This window comes from Calidris pugnax, unplaced genomic scaffold, assembly GCF_001431845.1.
Source record: "Calidris pugnax isolate Ruff unplaced genomic scaffold, ASM143184v1 scaffold435, whole genome shotgun sequence".
NCBI lineage: Eukaryota > Metazoa > Chordata > Aves > Charadriiformes > Scolopacidae > Calidris > Calidris pugnax.
Window position 1 is genome coordinate 2,122,601 of NW_015091240.1, and position 14,375 is coordinate 2,136,975.

The 14,375-nt window shown below is 50.7% G+C and overlaps 1 protein-coding gene across 1 annotated transcript in view; it reads right to left on the reverse strand.

Annotated features, from left to right (window-relative positions):
* Positions 1 to 6,922, reverse strand: part of TSPAN32 (tetraspanin 32) — a 33,068-nt gene extending 26,146 nt beyond the window's left edge. The window contains exons 1-3 of the mRNA XM_014959926.1: positions 6,803 to 6,922; positions 4,521 to 4,635; positions 3,107 to 3,204 (exon numbers count right to left, since the gene is read on the reverse strand). Of these exons, the coding sequence (XP_014815412.1) occupies positions 3,107 to 3,204; positions 4,521 to 4,635; positions 6,803 to 6,868 (279 nt within the window). The 5' untranslated portion in view covers positions 6,869 to 6,922. The remainder of the gene's footprint in view (positions 1 to 3,106; positions 3,205 to 4,520; positions 4,636 to 6,802) is intronic.
* Between the last annotated feature and the right edge of the window lie 7,453 nt (positions 6,923 to 14,375).

Here is a 14,375-nt window from a genome sequence, read left to right on the forward strand (position 1 = left end):
TTTTTTTTTTTTTTTTTTGTAATCCCCTCACCTCCTTTCTTTGTCCAACCAGAAAACAGCTCGCTGTGCCTGAAACCCCACCGGAGCCAGAGCCTTTCCTTTGTACAAGCAGTACTAGCAAAACTGCAGTTTTCCTTCCTTCTCCTCCCCTTCAATAGCGATGTGGCCTTCAGGGGCCGTGAGAGCTGCAGGATGTTTACATTGAGGACTGACTGCATGATGGACCATGGATCACCAAAAAGCAGGGTTTGCCAGAACTGGAGGACAGTCAATAAACCTGTCACTACTCTCCCTATTTAAGAGGAGCTTTGGGGATAATAGTCTAGGATTTTAGAACATAATTTTTTATCCTCAAGTTCTCAGTTGCTCTCTAGAAACCAGCTTCCTTGCAAGCATCAGTAGAGGCGCAGTAGCACATGTCTGGTCTGGTGATGCTACTAATGCAGCCACAAGACAAGCTCCTGAGATAAGTGAGCTTTAAACAATAGCCAGCCAGAGTGAGCATTTATCACTTAAATAGAAGAAAAAAAATAAAAGTCAGGAGGGAAACTGAGGCACAGGGAGACAGGATCTACCCAACAGGTCAGTGACCAGGGCAATGTTCCCCTAAGCCCACGGGCATCCTGGGTAGCATTTCCCCTGAGTAGCTGGCTTACCAAGTGGCATTGTGGTGGATTAGCCACATGGATGGAGACATCCCCTGAGCATGGCTAGGTTTCCTATACAGCCACAGATGTCAGGCACCAATACTCTGGTGTCTTCCCTCTTTGATTAAAGAGTGAATTAAATGGCTCTCTAAACAAGACACATGCTTTGCAGGAGCGGAAAAGTCCTTTAAAATCAATAGCGGGAGAAGGTGAAAAATTCTATTAATTAGTAGGGAAAAAGCTCCAAGCCCGGGGACTGATCACTTGTGCTGGCTACAGCCCAGCAGGTATCAGCAGGGCAGGACATGACACTGATAACAAGTTTCAGAGCCCCGCAGGGCTGAACCCCACTCCTCCCTGCGATTACATCTGCCCACAGCCCGGGGCCAGCTCTCCTGCCTGCTGCTCTCCCGTGCAGATCAGAGATTAAATACGAGCCTTGGGAGGGGATAGGAACCGGGGGGAAAACACGCAGTGGGCTGGCTCTTGCTGTAAGATCCTGACAGTTAGAACAGGGGGGGCAATTTCTAGGCATGAGCCAAGGTCCCCATGTGTGATTGAAGATGCTGATGAGCTGCTCGAGCAAGGAGGAGCAGAGACAAGGGGCTGATGACCAGCTCTTGGGTATTTCCCGAGCGCTCCCCCGTTAATTTCTGAAGGGCTGGGGACACACCACCGCCCCAGCAGCGGTCACGGTGGCTGCTCCCTTACCGGAGCGCTTTCCCTGCCTCCCCCGGTGCGGCGGGGAGCGGGCGGGCCCGCGGCGCCCTCCAGCGGCGGAGGCACGGCAGGACCGGCCGGTACCGGGGAAGCACCGCGATGGAGCGACCCCCGGCTCCGCTGGGAGCTGTCCCCTCTCCCCCCGCAGCCTCCCCCGCGCCTTCACACGCCCCGCGAGCCCCTCACGCCGTCGGGGACGGTGGAAACGGAGCTTAAAGGACACCCAGGGGCACCCCGTTATCTCCCGCGGAGAGCAGAGCGGGGTGGATGCCGCACCGCGGGGAACGCACCTGGCGCCCTCTCCTCCTCTTATGATATCGTGTCTTGGCTGCAATGGTATCATCAGAGATCCCAAATGAAGACGGCCACATCCACCAGAGGAGCCAAACTGTGAATGCTAAAGCAAAATGAACAGGATGCCCAAGGAGCCACAGAGTTTGGGGGTTCTTTGGTGTCCAGAGCTTAGCTCTGTTGCACCAAACCATCCGGGATGGGGGAGTCCACGGGGGGCTGGAGGAAAGGACCTACTCGTCCTCACCCCCATGGCAAGGGGAAAGGAGAGCAGCATGAGGTGGCCATTGGAGGAGGGACAGCAACGCTGGTGTTTGGTGGACATGTTTTCCTTCAACTCATCCCTTCAGGAAACAGCTATAATTTTAACAACTTCTTTACCTCATGGCTAACAATACTACACATGGAGTAAGGCAACCAAATAATTATTACAGAGAAGTCCAACTATATTTTCAAGCAACCCTGACAATCTCCACTAGTGTATATGTGCCCATCTGTCATTTTAGATGTGGTAATTGCAGGCACACGCTAAAGTATACTTCAGCAAAAGAGAGGGACATTATACATACCCTGCTAGCAGCATTCATGGTGAAAGGTGAAAACACTTAGTAGCTGCTTTACACTAGGTTTTAAAGGTGTCCCCTTCTCATTTCCACCATCAGTATTATTTTTCCCAATTACATAGATTAGATAAATCTCTTGAAAGTTAGTTTATGTATGACAGCAATGCAATTGCTTTACGTTAAGCTGCTCTGTACAGACTAAGCCCCGTGTGCAGGCCGTGCTTTTAAACGGAGCTGAGCTCACAGTCCATGTCACTAATGCAGGCATGGTCTGGGCCCAAACAGGCATTTCACTGTGGATGATGGAGAGGAGAAATGTGGCATTTCAGGTCTTGTGCTACCCATTCACCTTCTCCTTGGAGCTTGAAACTGGGGTCTGGCTCAAAGCTGCCATGGTTTGTATGCCTTGCACCACCACTGTGATGGACATTTGCAGTGAGGGGGGGAAGGAGGGGAGCTAACTGCTGTCACAAGTCAGCAGAACAAAGTGGGACTCAAAAATTGCATTGCTAAGGTTTCCCCACACAAACCACATGTTGACCTGGTGAGAAAAACCCAAAAAACCGCTGTGAACCATCATCATTGCAATTGCTTTGGCAGACAAGCACCTCCCTTTGACCCCACCCTGAAAGCTAAATACACAGTACCTTGGCAAAAGAAACAAGGTGCAGAAGGATGCAATCCTCAGCTGGAAGAGCTCTGCAAAGTCATGCCTTCTACAAAAAATGTCCCCTTGCAGCACAGGGTGGGGCAACAGGATGTCCATCCCCAGGCGTGCAGGCTGCCAGGCACAAGGCAGCAAAACAGCCCCCAGTACTGCATTTTTAAGGGTGTCAGCCCAAGGTTACCAAAAGCCCCTCCCAGCCAGTGCCCCCCAGTACGCACCATGGCGGTGAGGCGCTGCGATTCCCGCACCGTAGCAGCAGAGCTCAGCAGGGCTGCCAGGATCAGGGTCATGCTGAGGCAGATCCCAAAGTAGAAAGCTGGAAGGAAGTCGCATATGGGAGCTGTGGTCAGACTTCAGGGCTAACAGAGGCCTGCTCTGATGCTTTTGCCCAGAGAGGGGCCACAAAGTGCATTTTGGGCAGCTGTCTCAAGAGGGACAGGTTGCAGAACTGAAATGGTTTTATAATTTATTCACTACCCCCCATCTGTGTACACTTTGCTTGTGTGGCAGGGCTGTAAACCTCTGAGCGGTTCCCACAGCTCCAGCTGAGCAAAGCACCCTAAAAGGGTGTTGGTCCACCCAACAGACCACAAGCTGTCAATTATTCCGGTGCTCTGATAAGGATCCCCCCTTGGCTGGGGGGTGCTGATGCCCAGCAGCCGTCCCACAGCCCCTGCAGGGACCCCACTGGCTGCTAATCGGGTGCAACACTCACTCTCTGGTTTCCTCCTGCCTAATTCAGGGTCCCAGGCGGTGCCCCGGGGCAGGGCTGGGGAACACAGCAGGGAGAAGGGCTTTTGCAACCCTCATCACCCTAATCCCACAAAGAGTTAGTGCCTGCAAGGAGAGCAAGTGGAAGCTTTGCTGGAGAGGGGTGGCTGGGGGGGGAGAGCCTGCAGGGCTGCATTAAGTGCCAATCTACATAGGCCCTGGTGTGGTTAGGAAAGGGGAGGGCAGTACCTTGGCTTTGGACTAACACAGTTTTCACACTTGCCTTGTTAGACTGAAATTGAGAACTGGGATCTAGAGAGGGTATGAGCATGTTTAAAGCCAGAGTGTAGCTTGGGAGAAGCAGCAGGTGGAAGTGCAGCAGAGGTGAGCAGAGTTATTTCAGTGTCTGAGCCTCTCTCATCTCTTTGCTCTACCCTTGTAACTGAGACTCAGTTTATTCTCTGTTGTGTATAGAAAAAACCTCACATTTCCTCCAAAAACAGGTGCTTCCATAAATTTCTTCTCACAGCTTCAATGTTCTATGCTCTGCATCAGCTCCTGTAACAGTCCCTCTCCCCATGCTCCTGGGGCTCTTCCAGCCCCACTGCACCTCTGGGTCCATCTATGGCTCAGCTCCCCTTCAGCTTTCACTGCTGTGCAGGGGGAGGACGGGGAGATGGTGAGCAGAGGAACAGGGGTGAATGCAGCAGCACCTGAGCACCCTGTGCTCCCACAGCACCTTTTGGTGCCAGGCGTGAGGGTCTGATACAGAAAAAATTGTCTGTGGGACTGTGTCACCCCTAGTGCATCCTTCAAAAGCCAGCCCCTGCCTCCTGCGATGCCTCTGCATCTCCTTTGCTGATCAGGGGGATTCTGCCCTGGGTTCACCAAAGGTCTCACTGGGATGTGACCGCAACCTACCTGCGTGGTGGATGACCCTGTAGGCGTTGCTCTCTAGGGAGATGTTGCTGAAGAGGGTGAAATGGAGCCCGTAGTGAGTGACTGTGCTCAGTGTGGCAATGGACAACCCCAGCAGCTGGAAAAGAAGGTTGTCAGGAAGGGATTGTTAAGGCAGCAGCTCCTTCTGAGCATGCACAAAGCTTTGAGGTATATCTGGATACTCCTGAGCTCCACACAGAGGCAGACAGCCTGATCATCCAAGGACCACTGCATGTACCCCAAAATGCACATAAAAAGACAAAGCCTGGACAGGTAAATTTCACTGAATTTCACTGAATTTCTAGAGTTGGAAGGGACCATAGAGATCATCTAGTCCAACTCCCCTGCTGAAGCAGGATTGCCCAGAGCTAGAGCATGTTACTCAGGACTGCATCCAGGCGGGTCTTGATATAAATATACTAAAGCTCTTTTTCTCTCTTGGATAATGAGTGCACGTGACACCACACAACCCATGGTCTTTTGGCCAGTGTCTGTGGATGAAATTCTCATCACAAGAGGAAGGCCCAGAGGATCCATGCCCTTGCAACACACCGTGCAGTCCCACCCCTCTCTGCAGAGCACACACGTGCAATTATGAGGGCTGCCAGCATCAAGGGTGGTTTTGGGCAGGGACGATGTTCTCTGCTTTGCTCTTTGCAATGCTAGTCCCATTGCCTGCTACCGGCTGTATTTCCTATTGCAGAGTGCAAGGAGCTGAGTCTTCTGCTACTCTTAAGTAATCTGTGCTGGTTTCTCCACAACATCCCACTGGGCTATCTGTGTTTGTCTGTGTCTGCCCCAGCCCTGAGAGCACTGGTCTGCCTAAGGCAACCCTCTGTGTTGCCCAGAGCAAGTCCAGGTGCTGGAGGGGGAACATTTCTGATGGCACCTGGCTCTAGAGCAGGGCTACTTGAAGCGGAACTGATGGCAGAGCTGGGACAGAGGCACCACCACAGTGGGACAGTTAAAAATAGTTCCAATTCTAGTGTAATCGATCTGAAAAATACAAGATGGGACGCTACTCCTAGGTCCCAAGATAAGGTTTCAGCATTTTGTGCTTTTGCAATATGGAAACACAAGGCAGCTATCCCTGTGCCAATGTGACAGTCTGGTGTCAACATAATCCCCACTGTATGACATTTTCTTCCAGAGCAGACTAATAGCTCTTGCTGGAGACTTACAGTTTTAGAGACTAAATGCACAAAATACACATTTTCTGCTTATAAATAACCAAATCTGTGGCACTTACTTATCCTTCATGTATATCAATTCACACCCAGCAAAATGCTAAGTGCAACAACAGTTAGCTCAGATTTCTGAGAAATACCAGCCTAAAATCCTCCCAACAGCAATAACGTGATTCCTGCCATCCATGGCGGCTGTGCCTTAGCACCTCCTCTAAACACCGTTGGTAACAAGCCTCTTTTGATTTTCTCCAAATGACATACTCTGCTATTTGGAAGAGAGAACAATTCACAGCCACTACACACAACGGTCCTGAAATATTGAAATTTGGACAAACTGTAAGTTTCACGTGTGGCCCAAAATAAGGCATCACCTTTTAATTACACCCTTTCCAAGACACCAGCCCTCTTTGAACTAAATACAGGTTATTATTTTTTAAGTTTGCAAGTTTTGAAGAATCAAAAATGCAACAAGCACACACAACTCAAAAACATCTAGCAGAACCGTTCCCCAGTTTTCACCCTTTCCCATCAGCTCTAACAGCAGGTGCCAAGAGGCTCCCCTTGAATTTTCTTCAAAAGCTGCCAGAAAGGATTCCTAGACCTGCTTTTGCTTTGCAGTGCAGATCCCCAGGTCTCACATATACTTCTGCTGAAGCCTTGAGGTTTCACATCCTCACTGGTGGTCCCTGCAGCTGACCACCCTCCCAGCAACAAGTGCCGCAGGTCCATCCTCCCTTTTTTGCTGCGAGGAGCCTGGAGCAAATATCCTTTTGCTGAAAACCACCCATTCTGCCGGCAGCGACCTTGCCTTTCTGCTTTGAGGTGGCTGCTGGGTTGTGAAAGAGCTACAGCAGCATGACAGCCCTGAGAAACAAGAAGTCTATCAGCAGAGGGGGGGCGATGCTGGCTGCCAGCGATAACCACCCAGGGCGAAATGATAACCCAGGCAGTTGGCTTTGCTTACCCTCCACCCATGAAAAACAGGGTGGGAAAATCCGACCCTCTCTGAGCAGGGACAGGAAAGGCAAGAGTTCACCTCGATTTTGCAGAGATCCCCCCCCAAACCTGCCTGCTCACCATGACGCAGAGGCTGGTCACCAGCAGCTGGCACTTGGTGGTCCTCATCCCGCACCTCAGCCCCATGGCTGGCTGTCCCTGGAGAGAGCTGGCAGTTGTTCCCTCCAGCTCTTGATAAAGCCTGGGTTTCCACCGAAGGGAGGCATGGCCACAGCGGAGCCTCTCGGGAAGTGTAGTCCCCACCACGTGCTGATGCACCTCCTCCTGCCCAATTATTAAATCCTCTTTAGAGCAGCCGCCTTCTGCCTGGGCTCTTGGTGGGCTGCTGTCAGCTCTGACACGCAGTCAGCTGGGAAAAGAGGAAAGGCAGACAGAAAAACAGCCTTTCACCGAGTTCAGAGTGAAGCTCCTTAAAAAAAATTTTTGAAACTGTTTAATTAAGAATCAGCATCAAAATACCCCGTTTTTCACTTTCACTGGGACACAGTTTTGCTTTATGAACACTGTCACTATTTTTTTTTTTAGATCTGCATAAATAGTATCTTGGGAAAAAAGTTTAGGAAAATGTTTAAAAAAAATAACCAACTGTTGTTTAAAGAAGACATCAAAACCCCTAAACAGGTCTACGTAAGAGTCTTCCTTCCCCATTTGGAAACCACCACATGGTAATGACCTTGGCTGAGGCTCTGTTAAAAATTCTGTTTGCAGACGAGGGGAAAAAATCCCTTTGGTAGTATTCTATTCAGGAAACTGGCTATACAAAAATATAAACCCCTGCTAAGGACACTGTCACCATCCATGGACTTTTTGACTCTGTCCTTTCCCCTCTCCTAGCACTGAAGACCCCATGGATCCGTGGCTACAGAAGACTCAGGTAACTTCTAGTCTTCAAAACCAGCTGCCTGCTGGATGCATATTTCCCAAAAATAAATCTCAAAGAAGGCTCAAGAACAATCTGGCCAAAGGGAGACTAAATGACCAAGTGCCTTAATCATTGTTAGTTTCAGAGCTAGACCAGTGGAGAAGGGGTGAAACAGAATAATGGAAAATAGTTGCACTTCCCCCAGGTGGCAAAGAAAGTGGGGGGAAAAGTAAAACTATCCCACATCAGTGCCTGTAGCTACAGGAAAATAACAAAGAAGGAGGAGTGAAAAAAAGGAAGGAAGACCTATTTTGTAGATCAAAGAGAAGCAAGAGAAAGTGAGTTGCACAAAGCCATATGCATAAGAAAAAGCAAGTCATGATTTTCTGACTACATCACTTGTTTTCTTGCAAGCTTTCTTGCAAAACATCTCAGCTGCAATTTCCTGAGACACCAATGAGAGCTGTCACAGCTGTTTCCAAAAAATGGCTGTCCTCCATGGCTCGTGGGTCCCTGCCCTGGTTGGGCTCCCTGATGACCAGTGGGGGACACTGATATACCCATGTGCATACAGTGACCTTCCTACTCCAGCCACCAGCTGGAAAACACCTGAGAAAGACCAACAGATGGACAGCAGGGAAGGGGAACAGTGAGGAAAGGACTACAGAGAGAGGGCAATGGGCTGGGGAGGCAGCTGATGCCCAGCCACACATGTCCAGGAGCAGGAACCAGACACCATCCACAGCAGCACAGACTCCCCTAGGACAGGAGTACAGCTGCAAGGTGACCACCTCTGCATAGTTCCTACCATGACCCAGGTGGGGAAAGTGCCTTATAAAAGACTGTGGTGGAGTTAGGACTGCATCCAAACGCAGAGTTGTTAGCACCTTTCATTCTTTTCTGGCACTATGGGACAGATAGTGGTGTTGTCACCTGCATTTTCAAGGAGAATGACCACCAAAGGGGCACGGGTATAAAGGCAGCGGGGTTGGTCCATGCGTGGAGTTACAGGTTAAATCTGAAAGGATGGCAACAAGGTATGAAGCACAGCTCTGCATGTAAAACCAGCGACAGAAGCCTGACCAAGAGCGATGGTGAGTTAGAAGCGAGGGCACAGCCGTGGTGCACACCACAGCACACCTGGAGCCTGTTTCACAGCAAGGGCCGTGAGACCCACCTTCATTTTCCCCTAGACCCCAGGTTCCCTCCTCAACCCTAAATGCATGCTACCAGAGACCTGTGCAAAGACAGATCTCACACTAGAGGTCCCCACAGGCCAGCAGAAACCCTTCCCGAAGGCCTGGGTGATTCAAGTCGGCTTTCTGAAGGGTATAGAGGGGCGGTTCCCTTCCCAGTTCTCCAGAGGTCTCCTCTGTCCTTGCAGGAGCCTCACACCTCACTGCAGGACCACCTGAGAAGTCACAAAATCTTCGTCTGCACCCCTTCAAAGTGCTCCTACTCTCTCCACAAAAGATGCTGTACCTCCTTTTGTCCCCAGCCATAAAAACAGGCACTGAAAGGCTCTTAAAGCCGGTCTCTAACTTTAAACACCTGGGTTTAAACAGATGTTTCTTCTGGTTTGGTTACGAATGCCTGTTCCTGGGTAGTTTGCACACGTCCTCTGATGCTTCAGATGCTTCTCCCACCTCCAGTGCTTGGCAATCTGCCTTTGTGTCTGCTCCCTTGATGACCTGCTCCAGCACAGCACTGGATTTGGGCGTTAAGAGGTTGGGCTCTGAGTAAGGGAGGCAGATTCAGCGCACGCAAGGGCACTACTGAAGTGAGCGCTGGGGGAACGTGCGTACTCATCTGCACCGTGGCCATTGAGAGGGGGTCTTTACAACACTTCACTTTCTCTGGGATTAAATGTCCTCTGGGTGCCGTGTTATTGAAATATGCCTGCCTCAGCAGCTCTCTGCCCAGGGAACCCTGGTGAGAAGCAGGGTGTCCCCCCAGCCCCATCCCAGTGGGAAGAGAGGCAGGGCTGGAGGCACACCGGGAAACTGTCCTGGCAGCCGGCACACAGGCTGTGTGGCAGTGTGGCTTTTCTGGCAAGACTCAGCCTACTGCCTGCTCTGCTGGGTTTTATCAGTTGGTTCCCCTTGCAAGAGCACAACTTATTGCTCCTAAATGCGGTACAAAAACCACAGGTGACCACAGCTCCTGCCTGCGGCTTCCTCCCTTATCTCCGGTTATCAGCCGGGGCACGGAAAGAGAGTAGTGAGGCTGAAAATACCCTGAGGAGCCCAGGTGCCCTCTTCCTTGAGTCTTGTGGCAGCCTGCAGCCTTCTGTTAGGCTGTGAAAAATGTGTACTGGCACCCCCAGCCGCATGGGTGTTGGAAGGACGTGCCTGCCTAGTCCAGAAGGAAAGGACTGATTTAAAAAAAGGGAACAGAGCCAAATGATATTTTTTGCAGAGCTATAAAACATCCGATCCTCTTCTGAACTGGGGGGGAAACACTGCCCACACTGTCAGAAGGATGTCCTAAAAGAGCTGAGGGATTTGATGTGTTAATGCTGCATGGGGTGAACTCGGGAGACTAAACATAAATGGAGGAGAAGAGGCTGAATTCATGCCAGTGCTTTTCTCACCATCCACTTTTCTCACTCGTGCTCCAGCAGTGCAGCCACCAACGATGCAACAGCAGCACCCCATCCCTGGCTGCTTGAACTCCAGCTGGGCAGCAGGTGAGAGAAATCTCACCCTTGGCTTTGGGGTGCTGCCACTTGTGCTCATGCTAGAGGACGGGCTGGAGGCAGGGAAGAAGAGGTGGCCCCAGGAGGCAAAACTACACCCATCATCCAGGCAGGACACATCCATGCCAGGTCCATGCCTCCTGTTGGGAGCTGCCTCCTTTGCCAGCCCACACCACCGTTGGGGAAAATACTTCTCCTCCACTACAGAAAAGAGTTCCAAACATGGCAGATTTACAGGTGTCACTGGCTCAGCCCATTGGGTCCCTCAGCTGCTGCCCGTAACACAGCTATATTCACCCTAGAGCTCGCTCGTAAATAAAACATGCCCATATCAAACTGCTCCCAAGCAGTATGAATGATGGGAAGCCCAGGAAGACCTCACAGCCCGCCTCTGCCTTCCCGGGCACATCACAAGGGCGCATTGTAAAGGCTGCTTAGCATTCATATAGCACATACGCACAATCAAAGCTAAAAACCAACTTTTAAACCCAGGGCTGCCTCTTTTCAAGAGGAGAAGGAGAAGAGAAAAGGGGGAGGTGCCGGGCTTTGCCAAGCATTAGATGCACCATGCAACTGGCTGTGAATAGAAACAAGGCTGGCCAGAGGCTGCCTTGGAAGAAACAAAACCAGAGAGAAATCATAAAATCTCCAAAAGGCTTTTAAAATTATTATTATTTTCAAAGTGCATCTCAGAAATCCTCCGGTTATTCTCAGGCATTTTGAAACTAATTGTAGGTGTGCAAAAACACATCAGAAGAGTTATTAAAAAAAAAAAAAGTTCATCAAGCCCAAGAAAGATCACATTTGAACAGAGCATAAGCTGAAGACAGGGAATTCCCTTCAAAGAATAAACTCAAATAAACTTAGTTCCCCCCCAAAGTGAGAAAACTATATTCATAGCTCTAAAGCATACACTCCTATCTAGACTGAATTCCTTTTTCTTTTCCACATGGTATCTAATTGCAAACCCTAACTGCCCAGGAGCCAGCTGTATCGGTGGTAAAGCTAAAGACACAACTCTAGTCCTGCTCCCAGCAAAACCAGCATAAGCAGAGTCCAGCCTGGCAAGCCAGGGATTCACCTGCTCACCAGGGAGAAAGGGGGCTTAACTGCCCCTCACCGTTTATTTCTGGCATTTGCTTTCTTGACCCTTATCACAATGAGACCTCTATTGCTTTCCACTGAGGTCCAGAAAGTTTTGGCAAAAAAAGCCCAGAAGCTCATGTCAGCTCCCTGTAAGGCGTGGGTCTCAGCAGGATTTACCCAGCACTTTGTCTGCAATGTTCCCACCAACACACACACCAACTCAGGTGACTGTTTTGCCTTCACCTTTGGCAGATGCAAGAAATAACATGTAGTATGAGGGCTTGGAGACCCTTCACAGCAGAGTTCCTCTCTCCAAGCAGAGTTCTCCACCTTGCACTATGCTGGCCAAAGCCACACAGGGACACGAGGTCTCCAGACCAACCGTGCGTCCATCACTTTGGCCTTACCTGGGCCGGGAGAGGATAATTTCTTCTCCCCACCCTCTGGGGATGGGTAGCACATCGCTGAATGCTTTCTCTCTCCCCCCAGATTATGATCAGGAAGTTGATTGTGAACACAGACAGTGTTAATGATGTCTTGTTCTACTGGATCTTACATAGTCATTAGCTTTATAGAGAGATTTCAAATAAGATTACATTTCTCAGAGTACAGATGTACATACCTTCAGACGGGAAACCAGCTGTATTTTTAAGAAAGCGTAAGCAGTTGCTTTGTGCTGCCCAGACCCAAAAGCCTCATCTGTCTGGAAACACACATCACCATCAGCAGCCCTCAAGCTAATTTGGCCAAGTCAAGTTTGTCACCAAACTGAGTGTAGAATCGCTGGGGCTGGAGGCTACACGCTCTCCCTTGAGACTGGATTTACTGGTGTTTGAACGGTGTGTTATTAACCAAAAAAAAAAAATCCCTGTAGTCATTTTTGTACAATAAAAATCCAGTTATTACTCTTGAGTGTGCCTCTTCGATACATAAGGTTTTCTCCTGAAAAGCTTCAAAGACAGCAGCTTCCTCTTTCCGGTGACAAGGGCTTGCATCAGAAATTAAAGATGGGGTAACAAAAGACCATCGATGTAACTCCACCGCAGCAGTGCCCTTTCTGCCTAAGCCTCTATTGCCAGTGAGCTCAAGAGAAGCCCCCTGCCCCAGCCAAGCCAGCGTTGAAGATGCTGAAGACAGGCACCAGCATTACATGGCTTGAGCTGAGGAAGCGATCCGGTGGCTGCTCGCACACACCAGCACATTTACACACCCAAGCAGCTCCCCTCCGCTTCCCAGGAACCCACCAGGCAGAACCCCCCTGCCTGCACTGCACACCACAAGCTGCTCCTCGTGGGCCAGACCCTTCAGAGCAGCTGCCTGGCTGCTCACGGTTTTTTCCCCCGGGTCTACGGAATGGGCCAAGTACATCTTGAAAGCCACCGAATTTGGGTGCTAAGCCTGATGCGGGCTTGAGCGGGATTTCCAGACATACAAAGCACTTGCAGGGTCCTTCCTGTCACTTCCAAGAATTTCAGCCTGTGACACTGCACCAGGACTTACTCCTTCAACCCACTGTGATTGAGATCAATCCCCAGGAGAGATATTTCTCTTCCAACCTGGTGGAGCCTTGCTGCTCCCTAATTACCCCACAGAGGTAGAAAAAAGCCTCCTTCATGTCGCATCTAGAAATCACAGGTGGCTCTTTGTGTGACCAATTTTGGCTTAGATAGACCCTAGGAGCAACACCAGAGCAGTTCAGGGCAGCCAGGAGGATACAGACCTTCACTTCAATACCTACATCGTACCACAGAACATCGCTGGCACCTACCTGTGCAGTGACGGCTCTGCTGCGGGGGGACACACGTCTCTGCCATCAGGTTGCTGTAGAGACCTGGGCTTTGAGCATCATCCTGGGAAAGGGTTACATTCCCTGCCAAAAGATGAGACCCCATAACTAAACTACCCTCACCCCTCCCTGCCCTCACACAACTAGGTGGAGGGAGACCCTGCAGAAGGCAATTAGCACTTTTCTTACCCCAATTAACAGCTGCTGCAAACCCTCAAGTGGATGAGCACCCTCCACCTCCTGCAGATGGTTGCACCAAGGGGCTGCAAGGCAGAAAGGGCCTGAGCTGATCCCACCAAAGCCTATGGAAGGGTGGGGTCCAGTATGTTGGACATATGGAAGGGTCCAATATGTTGGACATATTTTAGCATCACACTGCTGGGGGCAGCAGGTACTGCAAGCTGTGCTGAAGCCAAGTGGACCACAGCCCCTGGGTGCACGTAGCAGCCCCTCCACACTGCGCGAGTCATTTCTCACCACAAGCTCCTGGGCTACCAAGCAGCAGCTCCATTGTCCTCCCTGTGAAGTTCAGCCCCCAGAAAGCCCCTTACCCTGCCGGAGCTGGCAGTGGCCAGCCAGCGGGACTGCTTGCCACAGCAAAGGGAAGCGGGGGCACAATTCCTGAGAGACGAAAACTGCATTTTTCTTCTCCTCTCCATGCCTTTATCCCTGAAACTCTCATTTAAGCCTGAAAAGGAGAGAGAACGGCCTTTGTAAGATGACTCACGCGACTGCTATAAGTTTGGGGATTTGGGGTTGAGGGTTTTTTTTTAATTATTATTATTTTTATTTTATTTTCTTGTAGGTGTAACAAAGCAGAGTCCCGGCACATCCCTACGCTTTGTCAAACAAACCCCAGCCAGGTACCTGCACTGCTCCCACCCGGCGTTGGGTGGGGGGGCGGCTGCCCCTGCGACCCCTGGTTCGGGGGGGGGGAAAGGGCACATTTGAGGGAGAGGAGCCGGCGTCGGCACCCCCGGTGCTTGTACCGGTGTGGGGTGGGGGGGGAGAGGGGGAGCAGAGGGGAGGCGGGGCGAGAGGGGCGCCCCGCCCACCCATAATCATGGAAATTAAATTAAATTAAAGTACTAAAAACATAAAAGTGGGAGCGGTAATTCAAGGGAAAAGTTGCAAAAGGAGGGAAGGGAGCGCGACCCCCTTCCCAGGGTGGCGGGGATGTGAGGGAGGGGGGGGGTCAGTT